Here is a 22,785-nt window from a genome sequence, read left to right on the forward strand (position 1 = left end):
CACACACTGTTACAGCCGCTGCTACCTTGTGCCTTTAACGTTGTGTGTATGCAAATGAGCTGTGCCTTCCGATGCTGTGAGTGGCCGTCCCGACCTCGCAACATTCGCGGGGATTGGACAGACGTCACTCAAGCCCTGCCCGCTGCTGCCACGTCATCCGGGGGAGGAGGATAAAGGCTGGGCACGAACATCCGTCTGGAGGCCCTGTATTTTGTGACAGATGCCTCAACCCTCTACTTGTGACAAAGCCTTCCTCCTGTGATTCTGTTAGACTGCGTAGCAGTGTATTGTCTGTGCCTCGTTAGACTGCTTAGCAGTATATTCTGTAGGGTTCTGTGCGATCTCACTGGTTAGCAGTGTGTCGTGGTATTCTGTGTTTAGAGTAGGGTTTGTGTGTGTGTTGCGTAGATCCAGGTTGCTTAGCTCCTGTAGACCCGCATTTAGATTAGTGACATTGTGAAACAGCTTAGACCCAGGTTAGCTTAGCGCCTGTAGATCAGCATTTGTGTATATTGCTTAGACCCCGGTGATTAGCACCGGTTGATCAGCAACAGCTTTGTTTCCACACAGTTTCCTTTTGTTTAGTGTTTTGTTCCACTTTAGAAGTGAGGTACGTTCTTTCTTTTGTAGCCTACTGTGCAACTCTCTTTTGGAGTCCTTTGTTGTTAACCCGTAACAGTTTGGTCCGTTGTTGGTCCAGGCTGTTCGTGTGTTTATCATTGTTTTGTTCAGTTGCCGTCATAAATAAACCCACCGGTAACCAATACCAATTACAAACTGGTCGTGTCGTTTCCCTTTCTTACCCCTAGCAAAGAGGGAACGTAACACACACACTCAGTGCATGCAGCTCTGCTGATCTCTCCTCCCTGGCTGCAGGCTGATAACAGACAGTTGGGATCGCGGCGAAATTCTCTCTGCAGACCCATTCTCTCTGCAGACCCATTCTCTCTGCAGACCCATTCTCTCTGCAGAACCATTCTCTCTGCAGACCCGTTCTCTCTGCAGACCCATTCTCTCTGCAGACCCGTTCTCTCTGCAGACCCGTTCTCTCTGCAGACCCATTCTCTCTGCAGACCCATTCTCTCTGCAGACCCGTTCTCTCTGCAGACCCGTTCTCTCTGCAGACCCATTCTCTCTGCAGACCCATTCTTACAGCGTTTATCAACCTTTTTCTTACTCAATATCAAGCCACACTTATTGTTTTTACTTCGGCTGTGACTTTGTGTGTGCTCAGCTGTGTTTCGCTGTGTATCGCTAAACAAGGAAATCACACCTCCACGGAGCTTAGCGCGATTCACAACGTCCCGACTGGTCCCGACCAATCGGAGCACACTGGGCTCACAGGGAGGGGGGGGCAAGAGCTGCAACAAGCCGTTTAGTGGAGAGAGTGAATACACATACTTTACAGAGGTGCTGTATGCGAACCAATGTGAGTTTGGAAAATTGCACAGTATAAATCTATTCTAGTAGACCTCAACAATGGAATTATGATCAGTGGAAATGGCCATGACATGGGACCTTTAATACTTTTTTTATGCATGTAACATATGTAACATTAAGCTGTCTGTGGCTCTTTTTCTAACAACGTACATGTTTGGCTCTGTGGGACTATTAAAGGTATTCTGATTCTGATCTGATTCTGAACTACGATGCTCAACAGCTCGCTTAATGGAACTTTGACGCTGGTATCAGTTTTGTGTACCACCAATCACGGGAGTATTGTGTATAGAAAGTGTGGAGTTATATTTCTCGCGCTAACATCCATGAAGGCAACATGACAGAGGGAGGGCTCCTGTCACTCAGGATGCCAAACTACTCTTTGGTAAGCCCCTCCCCCCCAAGCAACATCAGGACCAAACGTTTGAAAGAAAAAAACAAGATCTGGAAGTGAAAACATATTGGTTTTGAATCTGAAAACGTAAAATCTGCAACTGAAAAAAATAAGGATTCAAATATATTTTATATATGTATAAAAGTGAAATATGAAAATACATATTTTATTCAAAAGAATTGCTGAACTCAATCAAAAATAATATTCAACCTGAAAAATTATTTTAAATACTTATTTTTATTTTGAATACATCATTGTATTTGGTGGATACATTTTTTTTAATGATCAAAACGTATGACCCTGATATATCTCCATATCAGAATAATAATACAGGAGTAATGTGCATACTCAAATCAAAATGTTGATTAAGATTTTCTTGTAAAATATTTCCAACAATACACAATTTCATGCTGTTTGTAATAACTTTTCTTTTAATATTAAATAGTATGTGCATGCCTTATGGGCTTGGATATGTCTCATAACTATTTGTGTGAACATAAAAATAATTTGTGTAAATATGTGATTTGTAAATGTAAAACACCACAAATGCATTTAAAAGATTTGCAAACTCACAAATAAATTTGCAAATGTAAAACGGATCTGCAAATACGCAAAATATTTTTACAAATAAAAAAAAAGATCTTTGAATATCTCTTTAACATCTACAACTTTCGATCAGGCATTTGTGAATCCATTTTGTATTTGTCGACCAAAAATGCGCTTGTGGATCTCAATTCTCTGCTTGTGGATAGTCTTTTTACACACACAGAGTTTTGAGACAAACTTTCCGCTGGGTTGCGTTCCGATAATCCAAAAATCAGCTCCTAACGTCTAACCCTATCTCCTATTCCTTGACCTCTGAGTGAAACGTCACGGGGTTAAGGGATAGTGGATAGGAGAATTCAAAAGGACTTAGGAGAAGAGACCGCGGTACTTTAGAGAATCCGAATGCACTTTCACTATCTGACGTGTTTATGATGCGCCAGTGGACGTCATGAATGTGCGTCTGCTGCTGTGGCCGGAAACTATGGAAACTACAGTTTTCTATACAGCGGACTACAACATGGATGTTTAATAAGAACGAGGGACTACTGTAAACTCATCTAGAGACTCTGTGCTCTGATGCTGTTGCTTTATGCTTTATGAACGTGGACAACAGAGAAACATATTCTTCATGACCAAAGTTGGAATTGAAATAAAAAAGGAAAGTGAAACTTATGCTCGTCACCCTCTCCCTCCGGTCCACATTAATACAATAAATGATCCCAATAAGTATTATTGTATGAACTATGAAAATATCTTAAAATCAATACAAATGTATTTATTATAAACGTTAGTCCTTACCATCTATCACTGTGTATATCACCATTCAAACATCTTTTAAAAGTTGAACAAACCCCACACAGCTCAGTAAAGACTGTGAGATGTTGACTTTATTTGATCATTTCAGTAAAAACTAACGTTCATATTTCTCTTTTTGATTATAATACTGATGAACGTTCAAAACAAAGCACTTTTGGCAACTTGCCACATATGTTTTAAAAATGCTTACAGTTTTTCTCGATTGCTACCACACTAAAATTATACATAAAGCACAATTATTTTAACTGACACTCAAAGAGCAAAACATCAGCTCAAATCTCCAAAACTCTAAACACGTTTTCAGCTTTTCACACAATTTGCAAATCAACATGGCACTTTGTGCAAACCACTGAGAGTGAGAGGAGGAGGAAGAGGTGGGCTGAGAGTGAGAGGAGGAAGAGGTGGGCTGAGAGTGAGAGGAGGAAGAATGAGAGGTAGAGGTAGAGCTGGAGGGAGAGGACGTGGACAAAGAAGAATACTCTAATGAAATTAAATGTTATCAACCATGGTGTGACGATGAGAGAGGCTGGACGGAGGGTTCAGCCTAATCTAAGCCGATGTACTGTCGCCTCTGTAATCCGGACACTTAGACATGAACACAGGTTAGTTACCAGTTTGTAGCTCTGCATAATTCATGATATATCAGTGCTTATATCTGTTGTGTGAAACGTATTTACTTCATTACTGTAATTGAAATGTTGGCATGTTGCAGACTATAACTGTACAAACATCCTGCACAATGTACTGTGGTAAAGTTACTTTGATGCAACACAGACACTGACCAACCACTATATCTTTGTTGTTTATCTGAAGGACTGAGAAACAAAGAGGTGGAAGGCTAAGGATGTTCAATGAGGCACAGGAAGCAGCAGTTACAAACTGGGTGTTGGCAAACAATGCCATCGCACTTAGAGAGATCCGAAGCATAGTAGCTATGAGCTGAGATGCATGTTGCACAATGTTATCTTTGAATAAAATGTGATTTCTTTCAACAACTCATTTGTATTTCTTCATTTACTGTATTTCTGTAAACTCAGCAATCTTTCTCTGCAGAACCCTCTCTGTACAGAGCACAGCCCAGAACAGATGGAAGTGCTTTAGAGTATGCTCAGCAGTGTGTAGTTGGGTGGTCAAACCATCCAGTATTATGAATGAAGTGTTATATGTGGTGCTAAAGTTTGCATTTGGAAAGTGTTTCTGTAGTTTTGAGTGCAGTTCTTCATTTAGCAGGAGAAATTAGGTGTTTTGCACTTTGGGTGTGTGGTTTTGTGAATTGTGTTTAGTGTTCTGAGAAACTGAGCAATTTAAAAAAAAATGTGTGTTAGCAATCGAGAAAAACTGTAATAAGCACCGTAACTTTCACGATATCATTTCTCCGTCATAATCGTTTGTTTCCGTGAACGGCCGACTGTTGTGTGACGACCATAGACTGAATATATAAATGGACGTAGGGTCCGTGACGTCACCCATAGGATTCTGCAGAGTTGCCGTGAAGCCCTTAGTAGGCGGAGTCGGCCACTAACAGCTCGACAGTGACGCCAGAGTTCAACTCCCGCCTTCTCCAGCCTGCTCCAAATAAGGGCAAAGAGGCGGAGCCGAGGCGGGACCTGCTGCCACCGAGCTGGAAGTTCCAGAGCTAGCTGAAGCTACCAAGCTAAGCTAACATGCTCCCCATCTGCACGCTGCCGTCGCATTTTATGTTTCTAAGGTAAGCGGACATTAAACTATACAGCAAAACTGTAAATAATAATCTAAGTTATTGAGCTTTTAGCATAATACTTCAGAATCTTAAAACCCCTTAACGTTTGTATGCAATTGTACTAAATGCAACACTGGAATCAAGCAAATATTAATATATTTGCATGACATTAGTTATTTATATTTTGATATCACTTAACTATACGTTTAATACATTTAAGTCAAGCTAAGGTACATGTGATGGTAGCTAGTTAGCGCTCTTACCTGTGAGGCCTCCTCCAAACAGCATAATAACCAGACTGTATCATTAAAACTAAGTACCAGTTATAGATCCTTGACTTTAGACAAACAATTCAAAAGACAAAATATATTTAAAGACCAATCTTTATTTGAATGTGCCTCTTAACCTGAGATATTAGTTATACAGTAATAGTATTGACAATCTAAAAAAACTGAGCAACTCAACAGTCAACTTTATGTTTCTTATTGTCTAAAGCATTTATTATTTTCATTTTCCCCCTCTCATATTCAGTGTGGACGGATTGAGACAGCATGGTGTCCAGAGAGCAGCAGAGACTTCAGGGAGAAACCTCCGTGTGATGGACGTCCTGTCTGTTGGTTTGGAGAGGACTGAGGGTCTTTCCTCTGCGAGGAGGACCAGGCCTGATGGAGGAGCCCATGCTGGGCAAAGCTGATACCAACTGCACAGGCCTAGTCGGTCACTTTATTTGACTAAATGTGTTTAATACATTTAATAGGTTTACACCTTCTGTCCATATGTGCTTTTTATTTAAAACATTTGATTAACTTTTGGTTCACCTTTCAATAAATTGTATTTGCACTCCTTTCGTCCATTATTCTTACTGAAAATGTTAGATTACACATTCACATCTGACTGAAGATTGGCCCCATTTATTTGTGATTTTGCAAAACAAGGTACATGTTGTGAAGCTCATAAAGTGAGGCAAATAGAAATAATCAGCGGATGGAGTGTAGATGTGGAAATAGCTGCATTCGATCAGCTGACTGTTTTTACAATAAAAGTAGTTTCTTAGTGAATGTCCTTTACTGGTCTTAAAATCTCATAACATCAGCTTTTAATGTTCCTCTTGGATGTTCTTCTTGACCCTCAGAGAAGGAGAAAATGTCCTGTCTTTCAGGCATGTCCTTTCCTAACAAAAATGACAGGAAACATAAAACATATTATTGCAGAACAAGTGTGTTATTTATGAAAGCGGTGTGTTTGTGTGTTTAGGGGCTGTAAATATAATTATTTTGTAATTGTAATGTTTTTTTTTTATTTCAACAATGAGCTACAAAGACAATCAGATTATGAATGAACAGTATGAAGTTCATCAACATTGAAATATATGTTATTATCAAAATAATATTTAACTGTTATCAAAACGTAGTGCAAGCTTGCTCTGTTGTCTCACTGAAAGAATAACTTTTACCACGTTTTTTACAGACAATATTGAGAGATAAATAGTAGCAGTTCTCACTATGTGTTAAATATCTTTGCCTTCAATACATTAAATTAGAAAGCTGACAAAGTCATACTGCTTGTTATCATCTAAATGTAACTTTTTGCATGGAAAAAACCCTCAACTTCACTGATGTGTAGGTGATCTAGTATTTAGTATTGTTTAATGGAATGTATATCAGTGTATTCAAGTCAATACTTCATTCATTTAAACCAATATCTTTCTTGATTCTTTGTACAGTATGCAAAAAGAGTCTTTGTACCTGTGCTGAAGTTCACTGCTGTGAGGAGTCCAGTTCTGTCTCTCACTCTCTGGTCCAGCCTGTCTGCATCACCTGGACACCTTAAACAAATATATATATATATATATATGTAAAGTACCATGTGTACAAACAATATAACTGATTCTCTTCTGTTGAACATGTTGGATTGTGTATTGTCCGAGTCAGTGTCCTTTTTATTTTACTGTAACTTTGGAAGTTGTGTTACCAATGCTTACTGTTTATTTGATACCCATTTGGTAATGCAATTAATAAAAACAACAAGGTTTGGGTTCGTTCTTCAGATGACTGACGTTAACGTGTAAGCTCAATAATGAACTCCAGCTCAACCAACCATATTGTAATATCTAAGTAATCATCTTGAAATATGACATTAATAATTGTAATATACACACATCTTATTGTGAGGTTGATTTCACATACACTACTTCGACATTAGCTTGTCTACATACTTGAGCATAGCCAATTTAAATTAACCTTAGATGCATACAGTTCTACCTACATAATAAAATATCTCTAAGTTACAAGGATGTAACCTTATTTTATCAACCTCAAACAGAAGCCGTTTGTTCAACAGTATTATCCCACTTAACACTTGTCTATTTAGTTTTAACCTTTATATATACAGTCTATGATTTTAACTTGGAGGCTACGATTACAATCGTTAGCACCGATGTAGCTACCACTAGCTTACATGCTAACCCAAGCCTTACCATTCATTACGTAGCTGATTAAAATCATTAACACATAAATAAAGCACTAGAATTTCACTTACCGCAAAACCGCATTCATGCACCGTCTGTTTTAACCGCAGAGCGAGTCACAATAGTCCGATATATAAGCATGAAGAACAAACAACCACAGCCGGCTACAAGTTGTGTTTCCTGGATGAGCTGAGCAGGCAGAGTCCCTGTAGCTAGCTTCACGGAGCAGCTAGCAGAGAGACAAGAAGCTAACAGCGGCAGGCACTTGACAGAGCCGTCACTCAATGTGACCACGCCCTAATTTATGCACAAACTTTAAGACCTAATATAAATAAAAGGGTCGCGTTAGCAGGGGCGGATCTACCGGGGTGGCATGGGGTGGCAACTGCCACCCTAAACAATAGCCTTGCCACCCCAGTTGGCATCTTTGTTTTGAAAGAAAAGTTGTGGCTCATCGGACATTTATGAGAGAAAGTCTCTAATGTCCGAGTGCAAGTGAATGCAGCACAAGATGTACGTCATGTAACCCCTCCCCCGGTCCTGGCGCGAGAGTGGAAATATGATTGGTGGCGAATTCACTTGAACGTGGGGACGGCGCAAAACGAGAAGCCTTTCGGACCCAAGCCCTGAAGGAATGAGGTAATTGCGGTCTACAATGACAGAGAAGAGACTGTCAGTTTGGCTGTACTCAGCATTGAATCAAAACGCACTACAGCTGTTGATCTTAATAAGTTTGTGAGGCGTTTTGCTGAACAAAATAGTAATCGCCGCATTCAGCTGTAATAGACATGCCAACTTGATGCTCTGCTCACGGATGACTCGATGAGAATAACAAACTGTTAAGATGATGACCTTGTATGCGTGTATATATGTTTTTCTTTGAGGGGTCTGCCCCCAAAAAACAGTTTTAAGTCCTGAGAAAGTAAAATAAGACGGTGTGTAAAACTACACTGCCCAGCCAACAGAAAGTAACCACTTTGATTTAACTAGGCCAGTAGGTAAGGACCTTCCACTGGATAATAACTGCAGCGATGTTTTAGCTGAATACACGTTGTTTAACCCTAACTGATGCAGTTAGTCACTTCTTTAATGTTTGTTCTTTCTGATGTAAAGTCAAGGTTGTAACTGTATATCAATAATGATATAATTACTTGTTTTTCAAATTTGAAGGAGGGTGAGCAAGCATCTTGATGAACATTCATCATTAACTCCTCCAGAAAATATAGTTTATTCAATAATAAATGAATATGTGAATCATAACAGTTCTTCACTATATCTGTAAAGCGTCTTTGAGCACCTGTAAAAACGCTAACAAATTAAATCTATTATTATTATTATTATTATTTATTAACAGTGATTGACAGCTGATAGGAATAATATGATTGTTAATAGTATCATATTCATTCAGACAAACATCGATGAGACAGTTAATTAATTTACTTATTGCAGCAGTCTGCATAGATTTGGTACCCCTGCTGGTCTAAGAGTGAGACAAACTCATTCAGTTATTGTTCAGTTAAAATGCATTACATTACGTCTTTTGCCACCTTATATGTAAGGCTTTACTGATGTGCCACAATAATATCACCTATGTGATTGAGTTAAAATATTAATATTGTGGCTTTCCAAGTTAACATTGATTGTAGGGGTGTAACGGTTCACAAACATTTCGGTTCGGTACGTACCTCGGTTTTAGGTCACGGTTCGGTTCGGTACGTTTTCGGTACAGCAGAAAAAATGATCACAAAACATTAAAAACATTTTTTAAATTATTATTAAACTGTGACTAATGTATTCAAATAAATACAAAATATAGTAAAATAAACATTAAGGTGCAGCATTTCGATGAACTGAAATAATCTGTATTTGAACTGTACTGTACCTAAGCAGCCAGCTTGACATTAGGACTTGCTTGTCATTGTATTTTCATGTTGTTTAAAGACAGATGAACTTGTCCACATTGCTTGCTGAAAGGGCAGATCTGATGGCACTAACAATGTCTCCTGCTGTGGAGAACACCCTCTCTCTAGGGACAGAGGTAGCAGATACAGCCAGGTAGCGCTTTGCTAACATGGCAACATAAGGATATTTGGCGTTTGTAATAGCTTTGGCTCGGTCTGGACTCTTTGCGAGTGGTGGAGGCTTACATGCTAGTGGGAGTTGGGTTTGCACTTCAGTCTTTTTTCTTTTGGTACCGGTGATATTCACATTCGGTGATGCCTTTTCAAATGAGTGTGATGTATTGCCAACCAATGTTAATTGAACAATGCCGACAAACAGCTTTGGTTCGGTCCACCTGTCTTTGTCCATCATCCTTGTACGTAACTGTGAAACCAAAATGTTCCCAAACCGGAGATTTCAATGATGCTGGAGGATTTTCAGCTCAACTTTATCTGCGTTCGCCATTTCGACAGTTCCTCAAATTACTGACTACATTTGAAAGCATCCCTGTGACCAGCTCTCATAGTATGCCTCTCGTCCAATGAAATGACTTGGTCGCTCTATGATATAGATTACTTCCAGAAAGTTGTTCATGTTCTCAATTTTGTACGTTTAACGCTATATTCGTTCGGTACACACGTGTACCGAACCGAAGGGCCCGTACCGAATAATTTCAGTACGGGTACGTGTACCGTTACACCCTTAATTGATTGATATGATTGCGATTTAAATCAGCATATACTTCTGTCAGGGGATGCCACCCCTCAAAATCTCCTGCCACCCTCTTGCCACCCCATGAATATTTGTCTAGATCCGCCCCTGCGCGTTAGAAAACAATTCACTCACAGATCCATAATCATGAAGGTGGAATCTAACCATATCGATAATAAAATGTATGGAGCCAGGGGTAGAAACATGTTTTTTTCTGCTGTAAAGTTGGGCATTTTAACATGGGGGTCTATGGAAATTGCTCCTTTCTGCAGCCATCGCCTATCGGCCAATATATGAACTGCAGTGTGTGGCACTTCCGTATTGGCTTCCCGGCTCTACCCCACAGTTTGCCGCTTGGTGACGACATATACTGCGGCTGCAATGCATTGTGGGGCAGCATTTTCTACTCTCCTTTCGTCAAGGGAGGTCCAGTGGTTCCTAAGCTAAAGGAGGTTATAAAGGAAGTTTGAAACCTCCTTTCCTTTCATTTGGAGAATTCGAACGGCACTTATCATGGCTGCCACTGAGGGACTTCCGGGTCGTTTCACTCCATTAGGAAGGTTCCTAAGCTAAATGGACTATTCGACTGCAGCCCGGCGGAAAGTTTGGCTGCAGTCGAATAGATTTTTGGACTATTCGACCGCAACCTTTGTCTCAAAACTCTGTGTGCGGTAAAAAGACGATCCACAAGCAGAGATTTGAGATCCACAAGCGCATCTTTGGTCGACAAATACAAAATGGATTCACAAATGCCTGATCGAAAGTTGTAAATGTTAAAGAGATATTCAAAGATGTGTGTGATTGTAAAAAAATGTTTGCGTATTTGCAGATCAGTTTTACATTTGCAAATGTATTTGTGAGTTTGAAAATATTTTAAATGCATTTGTGGATGAATCAAATGTAATACATCGAAAAAATTGATAAAAACTATAGGGATGTTTTTAGGAAATTAGTAAGCCAGGTTTTCAAAGATATTTCTCCAGTAGAGATGAAGGACTAAAAGTCCAACACGGAAGTCACACGCTAAGGACTGACAAACAAACTGTTTATATGAGAAATGTCTTTAATCATTAATCCTTTATTAAACGCTCTTATCAAATTTCCTTGATAAACTAAACTAACTCATAATGAAGGTGGACGATAAATACTATAACAAACACATTTTCTTTTATTCCAGATATCTTGGAATCTGTGTGAAAGAAGACAGACTCTATCCAATCTTAGAGGTGATCTCTACTCCTTTTTTTATTTTCACACCTCATGAGTCATGGTTGCTGTGCGTGTTCACAGGCAGTGGAAAAACACTAGAGATTACAAAGATATGAGATGATATTGATAATGAAACGGTTATTGTGCAGCCAGACATGGAGTCATTGCTAATAATGAGATAGGAAATGTTATGTTCACATAATCACATTTGTAGCTTTTCTCTGAATTGCAACAGTTTTATAGTTCAACTGCTCAGTTTGTATGCATCCTGGTTAGATGTATGTTTGCCTTGTGTATAACCTGGTCCTGTTTGTTGCAGTATATGAACGGGGGCTGTCTGGAGGAGCTTCTGGTCGGGAAAGATGTTCCACTGTGTTGGAGAGAGAAGGTGGAGCTGGCCTGTGATATAAGCAGAGGAATGATCTACTTGCACTACAAGAACATTTACCACAGAGACCTCAACTCCAAGGTAAGAGCCTCCACCTCTGCCCCCCTAGTGCCCCCAGGCATCATTAAAGGGTCGTCTCATCCTTTATACCTGACCTGTAGTTCATACACTATAGAGAACCGCTGTGATCCGTCCTAAAACCCAGAAGTAAGTTAGCATTTTTACCACGTCCGGTTCCTTCGATAAAAAGCTATGCAATTTCTCCATAGGACTTTGGAAAATAGCTCCAAATAAGGTCTGTGTTTGACACACATTGAAGAGACGGATCACGTTTTGTTCTACGACATTAAATACATCAGCAGTGACCCCGCTGGTGATTTTTGAAGAGTTTACGTGTCTAAAAAACGATGGTTGTTAACAAGTGGCTGAATAGGACTACAGAAGTTGTCCAGGCCGTTTTACGTCATTACACCGAACACGTAAACACTCCCGCTAAGTTTGTTTGCAATGTTCTGCTTGAAAGCAAGTACCTGCCTCCTGCAAACTGTTCAAACATTTCAACTTGTACCATTTACAATCTGTATGTTTGAATATGGATCTTAAGTTGGCGTGACGTTGAAGCAGCGACCTTGCTGTAGTTCCTTTATAGCATAACGTTAGCATTTTGCTTCTTGCGACTAGATTTATGCTTCGAAAATTATAAAAGTAGGATAGACATGTGGATATTATCCGGCTGAACAAAACGTGATCCGTCTCTTAAATGTGTGTCAACCACAGACCTTATTTCCAGCTATTTTCCAAAATCCTATGGAGAAATTGCATTGCGTTTTTGACGAAGGAAACGGAAGGAGTTTACTTCCGGGTTTTAGGACGCGCCACTGCGGTTCTCTATATAAGAGCAGGAGGACCATGGATGTATAATAAGAACTGGATACAGCGTGGGAGGTGGGGCCTCATTAATTCCTATGAGAGTTGCTCATTAGCGCATGATGACAAAATGGCCCAACTTTTGAGAGAGCGAAACGTCACAGATTACCCGGCATGCCTGAGAAGTACCCGTATGTGCACTTATAGAGCATGCGCAACTTTAACCACGCCGCCCAAAAGGCTCGTTCACATTAAGCACGTGAATTTGCGTACACGTAACAGCACCGCGCGTTCATGACAGCATGGTACTGGATTTATATTAACGAGGCGGCAGCTAGCAGCTAGCGGCTAGCTAGTAAATTATGCTAACTTACACATCAATCGTTATGTAGGCTACTTTTATATTACGCTGACATCAGGATCTAGTGATATCCAAGCAACAGAGCTTCATTTAGCATGATACTTGTGTGGGTTGTACATGAAACCACTTGGTAATATATAAAAATGTATATGTTGAAGCCTGTTATGATCAATTGTGAGTTAAAACTTTATCTAAAAAGTAAAGCTGATGATGGATTACTGTGGTGGAGTTAAAATAACAATAGCCTATTTCTTTTTGAAATGTGATGGAGTAAAAGGATAGTAACTGATTATTCATGTTAAGTAGCCCACAAGTAACTAAAACAATTGCAAGTGCAATAAGAAGCTACAGGAACGTTAATCTACGTCGGTAATATTAACTTTATTTAATACAACATTTACGGTACAAGATTTACATCATACAGCCCATGTAGTATAATATTTTACAAATGATAAATAGAACAACAATATTCTGTTTTATCGTTAATGTCCTGTAACATAATCTTCCCGTGCCAGAATAATGCACTTGAACGCATCAAAGCTTTGTGATTGGCCGGCGTGGCTGGTGGGCAGTGGGCAGTGCAGTGACAGTCCGCACACACACAAGACCGCAATTATGGCAGAAGCAAAAAAGCCCAAAATATATAATTTTCACTCCGAGTGGGAGGATGATTATTTTTGTATCTATTCCAATTCAAAGTCCATCTGTCTCATCTGCAATGCGAGCGTGGCTTTATCGAAGAAGGGTAATTTAGGAGCGGCATTTCAAAACAGTGCACAAACGCTACGAGACGGAATTCCCTCCTGATTCTGCCCTACGCTCCCAAAAGGGGAGGGGCCTGAAAGGACAGCTGAATGCACAGCAGTCCATTTTCACCAGGCCCAACAACAAGAGCAAGGCTGCTACCATAGCATCTTATCGTGTCAGTCACGTTCTTGCGAAACACATGAAGTCTTTCAAAGACGGCGAAGTTGTGAAAGAAACATTCCTGGAGGCTGCTGACGCGCTTTTGGGGGACAGTAAAAATAACAGTAGCATTTCAACAGGTTTTTGATATAATAAAAACTCAAGTTAGATACCGTTATTAATCAGCTGTAAGTTTTAGTTTGTTTGAACTTATTCATTATAATTATTGTACAAAATGGTATAAGAATGCAAACATTAAGATCTGTTCTGTTTAAATTGATTATAGTCTATTATCAGTTCAGAAACTAGTGTTGCTTGCATCCTATTTTAAAGGCATTTATTTTTATACTCTAATAAAATGCAACAAAAAAAGGGTTTGATTCTATTAATGTTGTCTTTTTTATTGCACGTTGGCAGCAGATTCCTGTAGCTTCAGATCTGAGTTGTATTATTAGTAAGCCTAATTTATACTTTTGTAGCAACACTATTTTTATATAATGGCAAAGAAAGGGTTCAGAGTCTTTTCTTCTTTTCCTGTGTCATATGTGGCAGCACTGCCACAAGTTCCTCTTCAGAGAGGGTCTTCAGTACAGGTGGCAATATTGTCACCTGCCTGCGCTCATCTCTGAAACCAGACCATGTAAACAGGCTGGTGTTTATTGCAAAAAATCTTTAAGAGATGACATGAGCAGCCCTACCAGCATTTGCCATGGTGGCCAACATTTTTTTATTTGGTCTTGAATTGTAGTTCAACATTTATTTCCTGTTACTTCTGGACCATGACGGTTGGCCAGCCTTCAACGTTTAACTGAGTGGAATATGTTGAATATGTTTTACCAAAATGTTGGCTATATGTTAAGGAGTTTTCAGTAGGTTGTGACAGTGCACTGCAACACATTTGATTTAATTTATTTTGGTCTAATTTATTTTTATTTATCATATTAATATATGTTTAGTATGGTTTTGGAAGTGCGCTCCAACATATTTGTTGATCTTGTTTATTGGTAAAATATTATTTGTTTTAAAGTTCAATAAATGGTCAATGAATAATCGTCAAAATAATCGTGATATCAATTATTGACCCAAATAATCGTGATTATGATTTTTGCCATAATCGCACAGCCCTAAGGGCTATACAAGTGTTCATACTGGGTTGTTTATTTAGTTTTAAAAAAATTATCCAACGAGGTACAGACCACTCTTTCCCCATGTAAGTCAATGGGAAAAAGTGTTTCCGGGCCCAGCAACCTAAAGGAAGTGTAGTACCGCCGTTTGACCAGCACGAATATTCTCATCAGACTCCGGCGCACTTCCTGGGGGCTTGAGTAGGACAGATGGAGAACCTGACAACAAGATGACACCATCAGAGCCTGAATTCAGACCTTCATTACCTGGAGCCCCCTGGTGGCCGGCACACTGAGGACCTGACGATGAACCTTTGTTTCATCAACCACTCTCTTTTTGTCATTCTATTTCCTGTCTAGATAGATAAAAACTTAATTTATCCCAAAATTGGGAAATTATTTTTGTTCCAGCAGCATGCAAGCATTACACAAGTGATTTTTTTTTAAAGATACAATAAAATACAAATATAATTAAAACTGAGGTCACAGTCGTGCGCGCAGTGATGAGCGTGCCCTCGCGTCTATGCGCCTGTCGTGGAGGGTCGCCGGTCATCCCGGCATCAAGTCGACGTGCACGAGTCCTCCGAAATGAGCCGTTTGTCATTTCTCAAATTTTCGCGTCCTCGACTCTTTGGTCCTCCATCAGCGACCCAGAAACGGATGTTTACAAGGGCTGTAGCCTGATATATATTATATGCTTTAGGAGCTGTATATGTGTGTTGTAGAATGAGTAGGTGTGTGTTGTGGATGTAGGGCCGCCTTAATGCACGGGCTGACCTGAGCTGAAGCCCAGGGGCCTACGGAGATCGAGGGCCTATCATGAGCCAATAAAAATAGAAAATAATAATAATCAGAATATTAAACTTGTTTCGGCAAATTCAGATGATAAATACAACTTTGAAGCTTGTAACGGCATAATTACAAGCGGAGAACGGAGTAACTTGACGTCACAGCAGGCATAACAACAGCCGGTGTTTCTCGTAAGTGTTTTCCCCGGGAAACAAACACAATACACACAAACGCAAAAATACACAAAGACACACACGTATACACACACACACTCGTGAGCTTCCCCCAGACCAGTAATCCAAACGAAAATATCTTCCCTCCATACTATTTATCATTTGCTCCGCTAATCAATGAGATCGATGGATTCCAGAGATTTTTCTCACAAATGATGACTCCGAAACAGTCAGTGGGAACCACTTAACAGCCAATCAGAATGAGAATATGTTTCACGTGTGACTTATTGACCAAATTGCGAGTGATTGAGTGACAGATGAAGGTTGTTTAGGAGAAAATGTCGGAGAAGAAAAAGTTTGAGAGTGGCGCTCGGAAAAGGAAATTGTTGAGGGAAAAGGAGTTTCGAGACAAGCAGCTATTACAAAAAATGCCGAAGCTTACAGGTTATTTTAAACCTGTAGGCCAGGATGAGGAGGAAGGACAGATGAGTTATGTACCGAGCGGCAGCGGTGCCTGCCTCGGAGCCAAGTAGGCCGTCTGGTTCTGATAGCGATGGAGTAGCGGGAGTAGCGGGAGAGGAAAAACAGACAGGAGGGACATTATCTGTTGGAGGATATGGAGAGGACGACGAGGACTTGCTACGTGGAGGGGAGCCAACGGCAACCGGACAAATACATGAATAATGACTATACTATAAATGACTTTGATTTGTTGTTTAAATAGGGGGCCTACAAAACAGCCCCAGGGCCTGATGGCAGGTTAAGGCGGCCTTGTGTATAGGTGTCTGTTGTAATTGAATGTCCCAATGAGGTGAAGCAACTGTCACGGATGCCGTGATGTAGGAGGTCACCTGCCCCAGCGGAGTTCCCCTCCGCAGATACTTTGGGGACCCCCAGTATCGGAGGTTGCTCTCCACTGAGGGGGGTGGGGTGGTCACCAGACGTCGTTTGTGCCTCTTGGGATCTAAACGAAGGCCGGCAAACCACCTCTGCAGGCGACGCATATGCAGTTACCCCAGCGGTACCATGAGGTGAGCAGCCGCCATGAGACCCAGAGTCTGCATGATGGTCAAAGCTGTCACCGTTGTCCCCTGTCACAGTCTGAAAACTGCCTGAAGCAGGGATGCTTGTCTGCTCTCTGACAGGGTGGCACGTAGTCTGCCTGCATCGAGCGACATCCCCAGATACTCCACCTGCTGGTGAGCTATGGGACTGCTCTTCTTCCAATTGACTGCAATCCACTTGGATCAATTGGGCTGTGTGTGCCCCTTCCCTGGACCTGGCAATGAGGTCGCATTAGAAAACCCTCATGCCATGGTCGCGGAGCGGCTTAAGCGCTGTGGTCACACATTTGCTGAACATGCGTGGAGATAGGGAGTAGCCAAACGGTAGTCTGTTGTACTCGTAGGCTACCCCCTGGAAGGCAAAACGCAAATACTTCCTGTGCTCTGGAGCAATTTTGACATGAAAGTAAGCGTCCTTCAGGTCGATGGTTGTGAACCAATCGCCCGGCTGCCGTAGTTCCAGTAATTGGTTTACATATGGAACTTTTCGCAGGCAATGTGCTGATTCAGGCTGTGAAGATCCAGAATGGGTCTGCATTCTCCTGTCTTCTTGGGAACCAGGAAGTACATGGAGTAAAGCCCCTTTTTTCTGTCCTGAGAGTGCACTACAGACACAGCCTGTTTTTGCAACAGGGCCTGAATCTCTGTTGAAACCCATCTCCTCCTGGGATGATAGATTTGCCTGAATGGAGGAGGGACGCTGCAAAACTGGAGTGAGTAACCCAGTCTCAGTGTCCTGTTCCATTCCCCATAAAACTGTGTTAGGAGATATGCAAGCAGCTGTGGAGCCGCAGCTAAGAAGCTGTAGTACTCTCTGGTGGCCTACTCCGCTGCAAAACCTTACATAAAAGGAAGTTTGGCCCATGGGGTGCTGACACAGAAAGAGACAATTTTCTACTGAGGTCCTTGAACGCACCGCGGCACGCTCTCGTGGGGCCGCGGCTCCGTCATAATGCAGTCTCTTTGAAACGGACATTATGGGGAAATGTGGAATTGTGGAGAGAGATCACTCTTACTCTGGTTTTATCGTTTTTACTGAATGCATTTTTCACACACACATCACTCTACTAGAACTAGGGTTACAATCAGTGGCAGCGCCAGAGAGTTTCTCTAGGGGGTGCTGTGGGGTAGCTTGACGTTTCATAGAGGGTGCTCAAACATTAAGGGTTTCCCATTAATGTACCAGCGCTACAGTTGAATTTTCTAATGCAACACTCCCCACACGCACACACAGTGTACCCGCGACTGTTACAATGAAGGCTCGATAATCAGCTCACGGCATATAGGTGTAAGCAGGGGTAAAGTGCTATTTTTACAAGTGGGGGGTGGACCTCACCTCCTCTAGGGGGGTCCGGGGGCATGCTCCCCCGGGAAGATTTTTTTAAATATTGAAGTTAAAAGCATCAATCTGGTGCACTTTGAGAGCAACATTAAGAGATCTATGGATACATCTCTCAACACCCATATGAAACAGAACTGTAAACAGATTTTCTATTTCTTCATAGACATTTTACAAATCACACACCCTTTTAAAACTAATCGTTTGAGACCCACTGAGATAACTAGACTAAAGTTAACTATCTAAACACTGAGAGTCCTTTACTTCACCTGAGCTGAGGTTATCTGAGACTCTCAGTCTGACAGGAGAGAGTTCTCCCTCCACCTTGTTGTTGAAAAAGCTCCTTATACCCGTTAGCTTGGCTAGCTAGCACCAGATGCTAACCACAACGATCTCCAGTAGATACCCACCGGTGCGCGAGGCTCTCTCTCTCTCGCTCGCGCACACACGCACACAAAATGGCTCGTGCCACACACACACAGAGCAGAGCTTGAATTAAACACAGAGACCAGAGAAGCTACTTGTACTCAGAACGCTAGGCTATTATGTGCAGAATCCCTCTCGCTTTCAGGTGGTTTTGATTGAGTGTCCACACGTGGACTTTTAAGGACTAAAAAACGATCCATCTTTCACATTGCTGTTAGCAAATCATTTGGCGCTCTAGCTAACAGGAAGTCACTCAAGTGTCACAAAGTAATTTAGCCTATGAGTAGGTCAAAAGTCGAATTGGTGCTGGCCATTGGCCTAATCATATCACCTGTGTTGGCTTTATGTTTTTGGTAAAAAAAATGTGTTTGTTTCACATATGCATTGATGTAATCAATAATTTTTCTAATTTAATAATAATAATAATAATTTTCAAAAAAAACCCAAAAACATATTTCTTGGGGGTGCTTAGGGGGTGCTTTGGCAATCCTGGGGGGTGCTTCAGCACCCCCTAGCTCCCCCTTGGCGCCGCCCCTGGTTACAATACGTAATCCACCGTTCTTCTGCGGAGGTCCTTGAATGCACCGCCGCCACTCTCACGGGGCCGCGCACCTTCGTATTAACGCTGTGTTTCACATTCAACGGTGAAATGCATTAATCGGAGCTATTATACCAGGCAAGGTGTGTTTTCTGACAACAGCACGCCGGCAATAGCGTCGCTTTGACAGCACTTTCTGCGGTTTATTCCACTCACGTGCGCGCGCCCACCTGCTGCTTCCTTTATTGGAGTTACAGCGGGGCGGCGAGTGTGGGACAGTGTTCTGTCCTCTGTGGATGAGCAAGAAGCAGCATACGCCAAACTGCGACTACTCCTCATCCACGTGACCAAGGAAATCGATCCAAAGAGCCCTTCCGTAGACACGGGGACTCCCAGGAGATCATCACGGTCTTTTTTTCTTTTCTTTATTTTGGAAAGTTTCATGCGGCGTGATCCCCCAGGGACATCACACGGCAAGCAGCGGCGGCCACACCGTAGACCAGGCTATTAATTTGGCCGATGCTGCGGCCAAATAATCGCTCTGATCCGGTGAGGTGGGGGCATCTTGCGGAAGAGCAAGAGGTTATCTGCCCAGCCTGATGCGCCTGCTGGGAGCAGATGGGCTGCCACGCTCCGCCGTCATCACCAGGTGCAGGGTCGCTGCTGGAGGACCGAAGAGTCGAGGACGCGAAAATTAGAGAAATGACAAACGGCTCATTTCGGAGTACTCTTGCACGTCGACTTGACTCCGGGACTACCGGCGACCCTCCCCGACTACCGGCGACCTTCCCCGACAGGCGCATAGACGCGAGGGCCCGCTCATCACTGCGCGCACGACTGTGACCGCAGTTTTAATTCCACATTTTTACGCATTATTTTGTAGTGTTACACATTGTCTCACATTGTTTCCCACTTACTCACTGTTACAAGTTGTGTTTCATTTTTCTTACATTGTCTTACACTGCTTCACATTGTTTACACTGAATCACACTGCTGCACTTTGTCTTACTCTGTTTCACATCGTTTCACACTTTCTGACACTTCTTTACATTATTTTACATTGTTTTGCATTGTTTCAGGTTTCAGACTTTTTCACACATGTTTCACATCATTTTAAATGGTTTTAAATGGTCGTGGTCTACTGTTCTCTCTTGGTGTACAGGCTCTTCAGGCAGCAGTGTGAAAAAGTCCCTGTACACTGCCCACTCTCAGCTGGTGAACAGAATCACTCAACAGCAGCTAGAGACTAAGTTAGTGAAGGCTAAACAGTGATTCAAGTGAATTCTGCCTTTGATCTGCCAGGTGGACAGAAACACAACTCCAAATAAACACTGATGTTGTTGTTCTTTAACAACAGGAAGTATGTGAATACCAGAAAAAAATCTTTGTCACAAGATGATTGTTTGCACCTTGATGCTTGGCCACTTTCCCGCCCTGAATATAAAGATATTTCAGGATCTGGTGTGATCAAACTGACATTTAGTAGCTTTCAAAACAGTTGGCTTGGTGCTCCTCCGATCTCTGATGTCACCTACACACATGAACACAAACAAACAAAGCCATAAATAATTGCTTTTTTCTTTCAGACACAATTATTTACTTTCTTCTTGGGCGCACATGCCTATCAATGGATGCCCATGTAAAGATCAAGAATTTACTATTACAGTTTATTGCAATTGCTAACAGATGTTCATTTTCTCAAAACACTGTAGTTTGTTGGACAAAGGTTTGGTAATATGAACGAAGGGTGTGTCATGTCTTGCAACAGTTTGATTTTGATTTGATGTACATCAGTTTTGAGTGCAGTGCCTCATTCTGCAGAATATAGGTGTTTTGCACTTTGGGTGGGTGGTTTTGGGAATTGTGTAAGGTGTTTGGAAAATGAGCCCTTTTCTTTTTAAACGTGCTGATATGAGATCTAGGCTGAGATTTGCTCTCTGCGTGTCAGTTTAAATAATGATGCTTTATGTTTCATTTAAGTGTGTGAGCATCTGAAACAAACTGTAGCAATTACATGAACACAATAACTAGCTGCTGCCTCTTCAGACATAACACTTCCCCCTGTTGGTATATATAACACTGCAGGTTGATTAACCTGTACCGCTCTACCTTGGTCCTGTCGCTCCAGAACTGTCTGATCCGGGTGACGTCTCGAGGTCGGGAGGCTCTGGTGACCGACTTCGGCCTGGCCAGGGAAGTGGTGGAGCCGCCAGTCAAAGACCCCGGCAGGAAGCTGTCCCTGGTGGGCTCCGCCTTCTGGATGGCCCCTGAGATGCTCCGAGGAGAGCCATACGACCGCAAGGTGACACACAGTTCTGTTTGTACGGAACACTGCCTCAGCTGGATGCACATTCTCATACATTTTGGACACATAGAAGTCACATGCTCGCTGTAATGTTGAATACAATGTACTTCTAGTGTATGTTTAGATGACACACTTGTATAGTATTGTAACTGTTGTGCTTTTTTGCTGCTTGGTGTCGAAACAACCAATACAGTACATTTGGGATTAGCTTGAGTTATTTATGTCTTACTTGTTGCAGGTGGATGTTTTCTCCTTCGGAATTGTTCTCTGTGAAATTCTGGCCAGGATCCCAGCGGACCCAGAGATACTACCCAGAACACAGGTAGAGAACAGAAGCCTGTTATTACACACCCAGTCATATCAATGGTCGACCATGTTATTACCTTGACCTGATACTGAGACTACAGTCACTTTGTTTTGATTTGTGTAGAACATTAAAGAAAATCCCCATAAGAAGTTTCCATTTAACAAGAAGCTAAATGGGCTTTTAGCCTAGCTGAGCCATCTAACAGGAAACATGGGGAAACATATGCAACACCATTAAGGTTACTAACTAAGAGGGTTGGGAGGGTTACTTTTAAAATAATTCCGATTCAATTACTAGTTACCTAATATTAACTGCAGGTCAGACACACTGAAAAAACTGAAACACTGACTTTAATTAAATGTATTATGTCATCAAATTTCACAAAACTGTATTAGGTTGATTCAAATCATATTAAGTTGAACCTACAGTAGTATATTTATATTTAAACTTAATACTTCTTTCAACTAACCTAATACAGTTATGGGAAATCTGTTGACATAATACATTTAATTAAAGTCAACGTTTCAGTTTTCTCAGAGCAGCATGAGGAATATAAAGAGAGTTTTGAACATTAAAGCAGTCACAGCAGAGGCCAAATACAAATATGAACCCCTTCAATCAAAATGTCTTATATAATATGCGCTCATGCTTCAGCTGACCATGTGTTTCAGGACTATGGGCTGGATGTGAATGCATTCAGGGAGCTGGTGACTGGTTGTCCTCCACGTCTCCTGGAGTTAGCAGCCAGCTGCTGTATGGTATGTAGAGCTTTCAATATTAATAGAATAGACAATATAACTGAATACTTTTTTTCCCATTTAAAGTTTTTTTTTTTTTTTTTTTTAATTAAGCTTTGATGATAAATGCATTTTTGTACCACTAAAATACAGCAACACATCTTTGATTCATGTCGTTTATAACTGGGATATTACAATTGTTATTAACTTTGTCTGTACAAAGTAGCCTGTCCAGGAAATA

General features: G+C 41.4%; 1 protein-coding gene across 1 annotated transcript in view; it reads left to right on the top strand.

Annotated features, from left to right (window-relative positions):
* Positions 1 to 22,785, top strand: part of zgc:162952 (PKc_LIMK_like_unk domain-containing protein) — a gene marked incomplete at its 5' end in the record, with an annotated part of 44,091 nt that overhangs the window by 16,696 nt on the left and 4,610 nt on the right. The window contains 5 exon segments of the mRNA XM_034199280.1: positions 11,189 to 11,237; positions 11,540 to 11,689; positions 21,324 to 21,497; positions 21,739 to 21,822; positions 22,479 to 22,565. Of these exon segments, the coding sequence (XP_034055171.1) occupies positions 11,189 to 11,237; positions 11,540 to 11,689; positions 21,324 to 21,497; positions 21,739 to 21,822; positions 22,479 to 22,565 (544 nt within the window).

This window comes from Gymnodraco acuticeps, unplaced genomic scaffold (genome assembly GCF_902827175.1).
Source record: "Gymnodraco acuticeps unplaced genomic scaffold, fGymAcu1.1, whole genome shotgun sequence".
NCBI classification, from domain to species: Eukaryota; Metazoa; Chordata; class Actinopteri; order Perciformes; family Bathydraconidae; genus Gymnodraco; species Gymnodraco acuticeps.